The sequence below is a fragment of the Kogia breviceps genome, chromosome 14, assembly GCF_026419965.1.
Source record: "Kogia breviceps isolate mKogBre1 chromosome 14, mKogBre1 haplotype 1, whole genome shotgun sequence".
NCBI lineage: Eukaryota > Metazoa > Chordata > Mammalia > Artiodactyla > Physeteridae > Kogia > Kogia breviceps.
In genome coordinates, this window is record NC_081323.1 from 23658955 (window position 1) to 23672347 (window position 13393).

At 43.1% G+C, this 13393-nt stretch overlaps 1 protein-coding gene across 4 annotated transcripts in view; it reads left to right on the top strand.

Annotated features, from left to right (window-relative positions):
- EDEM2 (ER degradation enhancing alpha-mannosidase like protein 2) overlaps positions 1-13137 on the top strand; it is a 93225-nt gene extending 80088 nt beyond the window's left edge. For all 4 annotated transcript variants that reach the window (XM_067012102.1, XM_067012104.1, XM_059038061.2 and 1 more), the window contains 4 exons: positions 1143-1267; positions 7384-7528; positions 10301-10422; positions 12575-13137. In XM_067012102.1, coding sequence (XP_066868203.1) covers positions 1143-1267; positions 7384-7528; positions 10301-10422; positions 12575-13075 — 893 coding nt within the window. In that variant the 3' untranslated portion in view covers positions 13076-13137. The remainder of the gene's footprint in view (positions 1-1142; positions 1268-7383; positions 7529-10300; positions 10423-12574) is intronic.
- Positions 13138-13393: the final 256 nt, after the last annotated feature.

Below are 13393 nucleotides of genomic sequence, written 5' to 3' on the forward strand. Positions count from 1 at the left end.
TGGTGCACGGGCTTCTCATTGCGGTGGCTTCTCTTGTTGCGGAGCACGGGCTCTAGGCACGCGTGCTTCAGTAGTTGTGGCACGTGGGCTCAGTAGTTGTGGCTCGCAGGTTCTAGAGCGCAGGTTCAGTAGTTGTGGTGCATGAGCTTTGTTGCTCCGGGTCATGTGTGATCTTCCCGGACCAGAGCTCAAACCCGTGTCCCCTACATCGGCAGGTGGATTCTTAGCCACTGCGCCACCAGGGAAGCCCAGCATCATTTTTGCAGTCAGCTATCATCACAGTTATAGCTCTTCAAACTGAGTGCAGCATCCAGGCCTTATTCATCTGTACTCCCCACAATGCTTTGCAGGAGTTAGCTGTAGATTAATACCTGTTGAATAAAAGCAGTTTACCCTTCAGGCCCTTAGACACTAGTAGTAATGATATTGAGGAATTGTTGGCCACCTAATAATAATTATAGCTACCATTCATTTATTCAGCAAATATTTACTGATTACCATTGATGTGTTAAGGTTTGTGCCAAGCACTGAACATGGACTATTTCATTTCATCCTTACAACACTGTTTGAGATTGTCTTATTTACTTGCATGTATTTGGTACTTTGTTCATTCAGATAATGCTTATAGTGCATATTTGTTATGTACTATCTTCATGTTGGGGATTCTGCAATCAACAAAACAAAGTCCTAGCTCTCATAGATTTACAGTCTAGGGGGAATTATAAGTTCAAGTTCCCACTAGAATGCCAGCTCCCTGAGAGCTGGACTTTGTCTTATTTGCCACCCCCCTGGTGCCTGGTAGGCACTCAGTGCATATTGTTGAGTGAATAAATGACTGCACAGTCCCATGAGGTATATAACATTACTCTCCTCACTTTATAGATAATAAGACTGAGGCTTAAGAGGGAAAAACTTGCCTGAGGTCACAGCTAACAAGTGGTAAAGCGGGAGCTGGAATTTGAGCCTGGAAGTTTGCCTCTTAGAACCCATGCTCCTTCCTCTGTGCCTCCTTGCATCCTAGTCTGCTTTGAGGCTGGGCCACCCTAGGGTCTTGCAAATGTTTAAGTCCATCCTTCTGTTGCCAAAGCCTGCTTTTTGTGTCCCTCATCACTGATGTGTCCATCATCTTATCTCCTCTGCAGAATATAACAAAGCCATTCGGAATTACACCCGCTTTGATGACTGGTACCTGTGGGTGCAGATGTACAAGGGAACTGTGTCCATGCCAGTCTTCCAGTCTCTGGAGGCCTACTGGCCTGGTCTTCAGGTAGGAATGATCAGAGAGGGTGGTCATTTTTCTATGGAACTGGCAAAGCTAGCTCATTCTAATGTATGAGTCAAAAAAGTGCTTGAGCACTTTTTTTTTAGAAGGGTGGATTGGGGATGGGAGAGGGGCTTAGAGTGAGACAGATTTAAAGTTCTGCCAAACTAAATTTTCCAAGGGGAGCTTTAAGGTGTCAGGAACTGAACTTCCAGCTTGCTGTGGAATGTTGCCCCACTTAAAGTAGACAGGGCGGTAATAGCCATTGGCAATGACCAATGACCAATGTCCACTGGACATTTCTGTCACATATCCTCATTCTTCTTTTTTTAAAAAAATTATCAGTAATTTTTTTTTGAAGATGTTGGGGGTAGGAGTTTATTAATTAATTAATTAATTTTTGCTGTGTTGAGTCTTCATTTTTTTTTTTTTTTTGCGGTATGCGGGCCTCTCACTGTTGTGGCCTCTCCCTTTGTGGAGCACAGGCTCTGGACGCGCAGGCTCAGCGGCCATGGCTCATGGGCCCAGCCGCTCTGCTGCATGTGGGATCTTCCCAGACCGGGGCATGAACCCGTGTCCCCTGCATCGGCAGGCGGACTCTCAACCACTGCGCCACCAGGGAATCCCGGGTTTTCGTTTCTGTGCGAGGGCTTTCTCTAGTTGTGGCAAGTGGGAGCCACTCTTCATCGCGGTGCATGGGCCTCTCTTGTTGTGGAGCACAGGCTCCAGACGCGCAGGCTCAGTAGTTGTGGCTCACAGACCCATGCTCCGCGGCATGTGGGATCCTCCCAGACCAGGGCTCGAGCCCGTGTCCCCTGCATTAGCAGGCGCCACCAGGGAAGCCCACGTATCCTCATTCTTGACAGAGGGCCTAGGAAAGGGCATGACAGCAGCTGGGGATGCTCTGTCTGCCATCATTATGTGTCTCCATTACATGGTCTGATAGAGTTCCAGCTGGAAGGGATCTTAGAGCCCATCTAATCCACCCCCTATGTGTCCTAAAATATTTTTAATATTTTTATAAACAACTTCTTTTTAATCTTAAGAAATTAAGAAAAGGTAGTAACATGTAGACGGTGGTAAATTTTTAAAGTACAACAAGGAATACAAGGATAAGTCTCAAGCCCTGATCCTCAGATTCTCTCCCCAATCCAGCTCTTGTTGTCAGTTTTCTGTACCTCTTTCCAGAAATCTGTATACATAGATATATGCATATTTATAGCCCCCTTTTTTCTTTATATAAATAGGAACATTTTTATTCTTTTTCACTGAATGTATCTTGGAGATCATTCTTTATTGATACATAAAGATCAATTTTACTTTTTTAAACAGTTGCATATATTCCATTGAATAGATATATTGTCATTTATTTAACTTGTTCCCCATTATATACTTTTAGCCAACCCTCTCATTTTATAGATGGGGAAAGAAGCTCAGAGAGAACTTGTTGATAATATTAAATATTGGTCCAACACTTCTAAGATCTTCAAATTTACTTGAGTGTCCCCTAAAAGAATTTTGAAAAATTATAGAGCTCCATTCATGTTTTTAATCTTATGAGTTTAAATAGTTGCATACCATTCCTTTTTCTCCTCCAACTCATATTTCCATTCTACCACTCCAACAGGATTTTATCCTAATTATTGTATTTTATGCTGAAGCATTTTATTGTTCACCCTATCATGTGTCTCTGTGACAAAATTTGTTCATACATAGAAATTTAAAATGTTTTAAAATTTCCCGTGATCATAAACTCTGAGTATTAAATTTGTTTTCTTCTGGATTTAGTTATCATTAGTATGTAAATGATTAAAACAACATTTATAGCTTACAATTTTTGATGATTATAAACCTGAAAGCAATTTATTGGAAGTGCATTTCTTAATGAGATTTTTGGGGCTTTTTAAAGTTTTTAAGTAGTTCATGTATTTGTGCATGAATAATACGTATTGCTAAAACAGGGCACAGTTAAGCATCAATTTTACTCCTGCTTTTCATTTTTTTAGATGTAAGTGCCGAGGAGCCTATGCACATAAATAAGTAGATGGAGATGGAAGGAGTTTGATATTATAATATCATTCAGTTCTTTGAAATCATTGAGTTAATAGATTGAACCATATAAAATTGCCAGCATTCAACCATTTTTGACCTGCAAATGTGGCAGTATTTTATGGTTCACTGTTTATATGGTTAAAATAAACCACAAATGATCTGTCATCAAAAATTATTTTTAGTGATGTCTCTGATGACAACTTGACCAGTTCCTCTGTCAATTTTTTTTTGTTTTTTGGTTTTTTTTTGCGGTACACGGGCCTCTCACTGTTGTGGCCTCTCCGGTTGTGGAGCACAGGCTCCAGACGCGCAGGCTCAGCGGCCACGGCTCACGGGCCCAGCCGCTCCGCAGCATGTGGGATCTTCCCGGACCGGGGCACGAACCCACGTCCCCTGCATTGTCAGGCGGACTCTCAACCACTGCGCCACCAGGGAAGCCCCCTCTGTCAATTTTTTGAAGGCAAAGAATTGAAAGCCATCTGATTTGCAGGAGGATTTGTTACCCAGTGTTTAGAGCCATTCATTTTTCTTAACACCTACACTAATATTTTAAATTTAACCTAGTTCAGTGCTCAGGACATTTTTATATGTGAGGACAATGTTCCTCAGTAAGGCTGGAGATTGTTGGTGGGTACACCTTGCTTTTATAAGATGGTAGAAGGACAATTGTGGAAGAGTTAGAATGGGTAGCCTGCCTTTGTGTTGTAAGCATCTTTTCAAGGAGATCCATTTTAGGAAAATTAAGGATCAGGAAATCTATTTTCTTAAAACTATTTGTGACTACATTCCTCTATGGAAAACCTGCTTGTACCACCCAGCCATACAACTGATCACACCCTTTGACTTTGCATGATTCTATTTCTGTGCATGTTCCTCAAGAAAATAATTGACCAGGGAAAGATTCAACCTGTACACAGATATTCCCAGTAGCAAAGTTCATGACAAAGAAAAACTAGAAATGGTCCAAATACCCAGTAACGGAAGAAAAAATAAATGATTGTATTTTTTTATTGTGGTAAAAGACACATAACATAAAATTTACCAAGTTAACCATTTTGAGTGTACAGTTCCGTGGTATTTATGTTCATGTTGTGCAGCCATCACCACCATCCATCTCTTCACCTTGTAAGACTGAAATTCTATAACTTTTAAACAATAACTCCCCATTCTCTCCTCTCCTAGCCCCTGACAACCATCATTATTGTTTTGTTTAACATCTTTATTGGAGTATAATTGCTTTACAATGGTGTGTCAGTTTCTGCTTTATAACAAAGTGAATCAGCTATACATACACATATATCCCCATATCCCCTCCCTCTTGCATCTCCCTCCCACCCTCCCTATCCCACCCCTCTAGGTCATCACAAAGCACTGAGCTGATCTCCCTGTGCTATGTAGCTGCTTCCCACTAGCTATCTGTTTTCCATTTGGTAGTGTACATATGTCCATGCCACTGTCTCACTTCGTCCCAGCTTACCCTTCCCCCTCCCCATATCCTCAGGTCCCTTCTCTACATCTGCATCTTTATTCCTGTCCTGCCCCTGGGTTCTTCAGAACCATTTTTTTTTTTTTTAGATTCCACATATATGTGTTAGCATACGGTATTTGTTTTTCTCTTTCTGACTTACTTCGCTCTCTATGACAGTCTCTAGATCCATCCACCTCACTACAAATAACTCAGTTTCATTTCTTTTTATGGCTGAGTCATATTCCATTGTATATATATATATATATATATATACCACATCTTCTTTATCTATTCGTCTGTCGATGGACACTTAGGTTGCTTCCATGTCCTGGCTATTGTAAATAGAGCTGCAGTGAACATTGTGGTACATGACTCCTTTTGAATTATGGTTTTCTCAGGGTATGTGCCCAGCAGTGGGATTGCTGGGTCATACCACCATTATGTTTTCTGTCTTTATGATTTTGACTACTCCAGGTACCTCATATCAGTGGAATCATACAGTATTTGTCTTATTGTGACTGGCTTATTTCATTTAGCATAATGACTTATTTCATTTAGCATAATGTCCCTCAAGTTTCATGCTTGTAGCATGTGTCAGAATTTCCTTCTTTTTAAGGCTGAATAATATTCATTTGTATGTATATACCACACTTTGCCATCTTGGTTTGTATAGGATTTGTGTGCTTTGTGTGTGGCACTTTTCCTGCTTTAAGAAGGGGTCCTGGGGTTATTTCTCTATGAGGTTATAATAACACTAATAGCTAACATTTAGCTGACAGTCTGTCTGGCACATAGAGATGATAAATATTTATTAAAGAATGATTTATGTGCTGGGCATTTTACACAGAATCATCACAACACACAGAGGTAAACGATGTTTCATAGATGAAGAAAGGAGGCTTATAGACATTAAATTTGTTCATTTACTCAACAAATACTTGAGTGCCTGCTGTATTCCAGGCCCCGTCCTTGTGAAGTTTATAGAGGGCGAGACACAAAGAAAAACTTAGACAAATTCATAAAATAATAAGTTGCAATGAAGGAAACAATTTAGAGGCTAAAAGAGAGAATATTGGGTGGGGACTGACTTTAGATAAGAAGGCCTCCTCAGAAGTGGTGATGCTCAAGCTGATATGTGAAGAACTGGGGTGGGGGACAATGTTCCAGGCAGCGGAAACACGATGTGTGAAGGTCCCGAGGCAGGAAAGAGATGGGTGTTTATCAGAGACAAAAGCAGCATGGCCACAGTCCAGGGAAGGGAAAGATCGGTCAATGGAAAGTCAGCAGTGGCCAGATTGCTCAGGGCCTTGAGGGCCATGGTGAGGTGTCTTGACCTTAAGCTGAGCCTATGAAAAGCCACTGAGTAAGACAGTTACTCTGGCTGCCTTGGGGAGAGTGGACTGGAGAAGACAAGCGGTAGGACCAGTGAGGAGGCCTTTGAGGTCATCCCAGTGCAAGATGCAGGTGAACAGGTGGTGGCTCTGGAGATAAAGAGAAAAATCTTGATGTTTTAGAGAGAGAGAATTGATAGGAGTTGCTGATGGAATGGATGTGGGAGTGGGGGAAGAGGGAGGAGTCAAGGATGGCCAGCAGGTATCTGGCCAGAGTGGAATCAGTGGAAGGTAGTGCTGCTTACTGAAAAGGGAGAGAGGTGAGAGGAAGGAGGCAACTCTGCAGGAGAGTGAAGGGACCGATAGTTTTGTTTGGAAACTGTCAAGTTTGTTCTATCCTTGAGACATCCAGTGGAGATGTCAAGAAGGTCAGCTGTTTCCCTGTGAGCTTACACTAATATGAATAGCTCATAGAAGCACCTAGTAAAATTACAAGTGCATGTATTCTCAGATTCAGCAATCCCAACTCTGGAAATACATCTTACAGACACACTTCACATATGTTTGAGGTGACATATGTATGGGGTTATTCATTGCAGCATTGATTATTGTAGCAAATAGCAAAAGATTGGAACCAAGCCAACTAGCTATCAATAGGGAACTAATTAAATTGTGGTCCAAGCAATGGAATACTATGCAACTGTATAAATAGGAGGGAGTGCTTTATGTACTTACATGGAAAAATTGAGATGTATTGTTAAATGAATAAAGGAAGCTACAGAAAAGTATATTTAATAAGCCATATTTAATGTGGGGGAAATAATACATACTCATACATCTTTGCTTATGTTTACAAATTAATGCAAAATGGTTATTTGCTGGGGGGTAGGGTATGAGTGAGATTAAGTACAATCAATCTTTTTCTTACTCTTAGAATTTTGAATCAGATGGCTGACGTACCTACTTAAAAACAGTTAGTAGCCAGTATTGACTGAGCACGTACTGGTAGGCAGGGACATTGTATACAGCCTCTGTCCCTCACAACAGTGTAAAATATACATTGTGTTTTGCATGTTAAAGATGAGGCTCAGAGAAGTTAAGTGTCTGGTTTGAGGCAGCACACTGAGTAAGTGGCCGACTCTGGGTTTGATCGCAGGTCTTTTTGGCTCCAAAGCCTTTGCTTCCTCTTTTCCCTGAGGTTGTGTGTGGGGTTTTGTATGTGGGTTTCCTACCTGGTGGCTGCTTGCCTGACAACCACTTCTCTCCTACAGACCCTTATTGGGGACATTGACAATGCCATGAGGACCTTCCTCAACTACTACACCGTCTGGAAGCAGTTTGGGGGGCTCCCGGAATTCTACAACATTCCTCAGGGATATACAGTGGAGAAGCGAGAGGGTTACCCGCTTCGACCGGGTAAGCGGCATCTCTGGCCCACTGCCAGCCCACAGGCTCTGATTCTCAGAACCCCAACCCCTCGCATTTCTATGAGGCTCCATGCCTCACAAGTGCTCACAGCTCCATTTTTTCCCCATCTGCTTCTTCCAGTGGCTCTGGATGGTTTTCCTTCTAGGAATTATTTATCCCCCTTATTTTCAGAGAAGGAGATGGAAGCCTGGTGCGTTGAAATGGCTTGCCCAGGGCTGTTAAGTATAGGAGCTAGGACTGGAACCCAGGTCTCCTAATTACATCTTATGCTCTTTCAAACCCAGACAAGCAAGTGAGATGGAAAAAGCCAGGCTGACGCCTTTTGAGTTCTTGCCATTGGGATTTCAGATGTGTAGGCAAACTTCGTTAAGTCAGTGGGTCAGGTCAGATAAGCTGTGCGTCTATGGAACGTTAGAACTTTGGAATGGACTTTAGGAGTGAATCATCTCTTCTTGTCCACCTCCCCACTTGCAGGTCAGCAGTCAAGATGTAGAGAAGAAAGGGACAACACATTTGATAACTCTTCTAAGTTCCTTTCCAGCTCCGATCTTCTGACTCACTGAAGGAAAGTTCAACATTGTGAGGAGAGGAAGGGAAAGGGGGACAGAGGAAGGAAGTTGAGCCAGCACACAGTTATCTCCCCTCCCCCCCAAAAATAGGTTACGTTCCCGTTGTTTTGGACTCTTCCCACCTGAATGCCTTTTAGCTGTGTGATGGGCCTTCTAATGGGTTCTGCCCATCCTGCCATCCTCGGCTCCACTTCCTTCCTCCTCTAACCCTGTAGTCCCCTGAGTGATTGCTATAGGAGTCTTGGAGGAGGACCAGAAGTGGGAGTAAAGCAGCAACTGGAAGGAGCAAATTAGTCACTTTTGACTCCTTAGAGGCTGCTGTTTTTAGTATTTCTCATGCATTTATTCTCATGGCATTTTTTTTTTTTTTTTAAAGAGAAAATACTCAGATGGCATTAGATCCCATGTTACCAATAGGTAAAATGAAGACAGAGTTTGGGACTAAATGTAAGACTTAGACATGTGCATTCTCAAGGTTAGAGGGAACCTGAGAGGTCTTCTAATCGAAATCCCCCTGCAATAGCCCTGTCAAGTGGTTATCTCATCTTTGTATGATTACCACCAGTGACAGGGGGCTCACTACTTAAGGAGGCAACATGTTTTGTTTGCAGGAACGCTCAGTGGAAAGTAAGGCACCACAGCCAGGACTCCGGAAATGTCTTAGACCAGTCAGCCTTCCTATCCCCAAACAATAGCAAATGGGAGATAAGGTACTATTCTATAATTAGATTGGCCAGTCCCCGACGCTCTGGTGCATGTATCCGATCAGCAGTTCTGGAGCACAGAACCTAGCCTAAAAGCCTCTGAAGGGCTTAACCTCCACGTAAGTCCAAATCTAAACCTTGGACTGTCCTCTTCTAGAGAGTTGGCTGGATATACAGGAAATTAAAGCAATTACTAGCATACGCAGGCCCATGTGTGAGGAAGAGAAAACAAGAAACAATGCTTGGCCCTGGGCACTGAGTCAGCCAGCTGTGAGAAGTATAAGGAGAGGCTTCCCATGAGGACACCATCTTTTCTGTCTTTGAACACACACAGTGTGTTCATCTACCAGTAAATGTGCCCCAATCTTTGCTTAGAATATGAGTGATTAGATTAGTAAGTGTCTAGAGGCCTGTGGGGTAAACGGAGAGAGAAGTAGGAGAAAACTGGAGAGATAGGCAGTGATCTTTTCTCCAAAAATAAATAATGGAGTTTGCAGTAATAAATCAAAAGGGAGAAAAGTACTGATAAAGGGCTAGGAGGAAACAGGATGTAGAACATCGGGAGGAGACGTTGGTTTAGGGAGGGGAGAGGTGTTCTTTCCTCTCTGAGAAAAAAGAGGTGAAGAAGTAGGAAAGTCTGTTGAACTGTAGCTTTTGCCTACTGGGCCCACCCTAGAAATCAAATCTTTTCCATAACAGCTCTCTAGATATCTGAAAGCAACAAACACATTTTGCTAAGTTTTCTTTTCTCTGGAATAAACATTCCCACCTGGTCCAATTCCTGTTGGCTAGTTGGCGAATATTCATCTTACGATGGGGCCCATGTCTGAACGTCAAATTCCAGTTGTGATGTAGAACAGGGCAAGACTGTTGCCTTGTTCTGGGCACAGAGAACTGATGGCTACATCTTTGCTAGATTGAAAGTTGATTCTTGAGTATCTTAACTTTTATCTTTTGGCCTATCCCATGACAGGCTCATACTCTTTAAGTTTTAGGATTAGGTTAGGCCGTACGTGACAGAGACAAAGTAGTAGCTTAGATAAAATAGAAATTTATTTCTCTCCGCATTTCTGGCCTAACATGACTCTCTTTGGTGGCAGGGATCTTAATCCCACACCTGCCTGCTGGGAATAGTTGTTAGTCTAGGCGGCCATGTGCTTGGATAAAGTTAGCTCTTCTGTTACTAAGGAAGAAGGAGGCAACAGATATTGGGAGATAGGCAGCAGCCTCTGCCACCTTCCCTGTCCCAGAACCTGGCTGCCTGTCTCTACCTTGGGATGGGAGTCCATGGTGCAATAATTCCACTAAGCTTCAGACTGGGTATATTGGCTCTGAAGATTCAGTATTGAGTGAGTTGTCCCATGTTCCCCCTAGTTGGGACCCTGTGGGCATGGTGTGGAGAGAAGGAATCTCTCACTGGCCCAGGCAGTCCCCAAGCCTTCTCTGCTCAGCCACTGGGTGAGGAAGGTCTGCTTTGAACTTCGCAGAACTCATTGAGAGCGCCATGTACCTCTACCGTGCCACGGGGGACCCCACCCTCTTAGAACTCGGAAGAGATGCTGTGGAATCCATCGAAAAAATCAGCAAGGTGGAATGTGGATTTGCCACTGTAAGTGCTTCCATGGGCCCAAGAATTGGGAAATGTCTCCCCCTGCTGCCAAAGAGCCTCTGGAATATTAGCACTGGAAGGGACCTTAGAGATATAAATAATGCCTTTATTATATAGATGGGAAAACTGAGGAGCAGAAGCTGAGAGCCTTGCTAAAGGTCACAGAGCTAGTAGAGGTGGAGCTAGGATTAGTTCCCAGGGGTCTTGACTCCATGCCCTTGGCGTTCTCCCCACTTCAGAGATTCTTTAGCTGTTGGAATAGGCTACTTGGCAAGGGTGAGTATTGTGAAACATTTTGCAAAAAGGCCTGCAAAATGGATTCGAGAAGGGAATTACAGAGTCCCATAGCCTTATTTGCAAACCCAAGGATCCTTAATGGAACAGTTGTACTGGTCTCACAGATATTTACTGAGTGTCTTTCACGGGCCAGGTGCTGTGCTAGGCCGAGGGTTATAGCAATGAAGAAAGACCAAGCCCCTGAGCTGACATTTTAGTAAAAAAAACAAAGAATATGTATCTGGGAGACAGAAAGAAGGCCAGTGTGGCTGGAGAGCGTGAGCAAGGAGGAAAGTGGGAGGAGATACAGCCCCAGAAGTAGGCAGGGGCTAGATCACGCAGGGCTTTGTATAAGTCGTGGGGAAGAGTTTGGCTTTTGTTCTGCTTGGAATGATAAGCCTTGGGAGGATTTACAGCAGAGCAGTGACATGCTCTGATTTGTATTTTAGAAAGATCATTCTGGCTGCTCTGTGGAGAATGGATTGAAAGTGTCAAGGACGAGAGCCATGACACATCCTTAGAGGACCCAGTCAGGCAAGACAGAAATAAACAGTGGTTACAGACATGTAAAAACCAGATATGTAAGCAAATAGCCTGGAAGCCTATTTGCCAAAAAGCCTACAGAGGTTTTTTTTAGGGTAAGGAATTAAAAACAAACAACTTCTTTTTCAAAAAGTTGTAATGGGATTATATTCTATAAGTAAAACATAGATACATGTTTTTAAAGAAAAGACCTATATGTGTAGGAGAAATATAAAGCAATGATAGGTTTTAGTTTCTAATATGTTGTATTTTGTGAAAAGCCAAAGTGGATGAGCCCATTGGGCCCTTAGGAACTCTTGACTTATTTCCATGGAAGTGAAGTCTTTTGGAGCCCTTCCAAGGCGAATGATGGGAACAGGCAACTGACTCCTTGGCCTTTGGCAAACAGGGCAAGAGAATAATAATTCTTGGTACATCAAGTCCATGTTTTAGTCACATTTTTTTGGTGTAAAATAGACGTCTACTGAGAATTAGTTTCGTTTAACAAAATGTATTGCTAATTCTGAGAAGCTAAAATAAATGTTTGTAGCAAGTAAACTTACTCATCCCTGACTGTAAACTCAGTATGAATTTCTCTTCATAAAGACTCCTAATTAGTTGTTGACAAAAGCAAAAAACTTGGTAACCACCTTAATGCCCATTAAGGGAGGATTAGCTAAGTAAATGATGCTACATTTTTACATCATTAAAAAGGGGATGATTAGATCAATGTTTAGAGTCACAAAAGGGTAAGATAAAGGGGATAGGAGATTGTTGTATTGTGTAGCGGGGCCAGGGAAGACCATTCTGATGAGGTAGCATTTGAGCAGCGACCTGAAGGAAGTGAAAGAGTGGGAGGGCATCTGAAGGCGAAGTGCTCCAGGTTGCAAGAACACCAATGAAAAGAACCGGGCTGGGCGTGTGCTTGTTCACAGAACAGAAAGGCCATGTGGCTGGACCTGCGAGAACCAGGGAGAGAGCAGGAAGAGATGAGGTCAGGGAGGGAGCAGGAGCCAGATCACCAAGGACCTGTTAGGCCACGATAAGGACTTTGATTTTAGTCTGTGGGCAATGGGGTGTCAGCAGGGGTTTCCGTGAAGGAGTGACAGGTAAGATATATGATATAAATATACTTTAGGATAAGCATGGAAGCAGGAAGCCCAGTTGAATATTGTGATATCCTGGGTGAGAGATGATGATGGCTGGGAAAAGGGCAAAGTTCTGAAAAGTTAAGTGATTTGCCCAAAGGCCTGCGGTCACCTAGTGGCAGAGCGGGAATGCCTGACAGGGTCCCCTGACCCTTTCTGCTGTACTGTGATGCTGGTCTGACTTGCTTCCCTCCCCCACGTGGCAGATCAAAGATCTGCGAGACCACAAGCTTGACAACCGCATGGAGTCTTTCTTCCTGGCTGAGACCGTGAAATACCTCTACCTGCTGTTTGACCCGACCAACTTCATCCACAACAATGGCTCCACCTTCGATGCGGTGATAACCCCCTACGGGGAGTGCATCCTGGGGGCCGGGGGTTACATCTTCAACACAGAAGCGCACCCCATTGACCCCGCCGCCCTGCACTGTTGCCGGAGGCTGAAGGAAGAGCAGTGGGAAGTGGAAGATCTGATGAGGGAATTCTACTCTCTCAAACGGAATAGGTCGAGATTTCAGAAGAAAACTATGAGCTCAGGGCCATGGGAACCCCCAATAGGGCCAGGAACATTGTCCTCCCCTGAAAACTATGACCGGGCAAAGGAGAAGAAGGCCACCAAGCAGAAAATCCCACTTCTCAGCTGCCCTAGTCAGCCCTTTACCTCAAAGTTGGCATTACTGGGACAGGTTTTCCTAGATTCCTCATAACCACTGGATGATACTTTGTTTTTGAAACTAAACTATATCAATAAATCTGCTTTTGATGATCATGGTTTTCTATTTTACATATTGGATCATTTCATAAGATTTCATTCAAAGAAAGGGTTCATGGCTAAAAACAATTGCGAATCTAGTTTGTTTTTCTCATACTGTTGGAGAAACAGCTAAACGTAAAAGACTCCAGGGGTTGATACTTGAATCTCCCTTCCTTTCAAAGTTCCCATTTTCTGGAGGGTGTTATAAATGTATTTGTTAGTTCTTTTTTGGGGGGGAAGGATTTTCATTTTTTTACTTTTTATTTGAAGT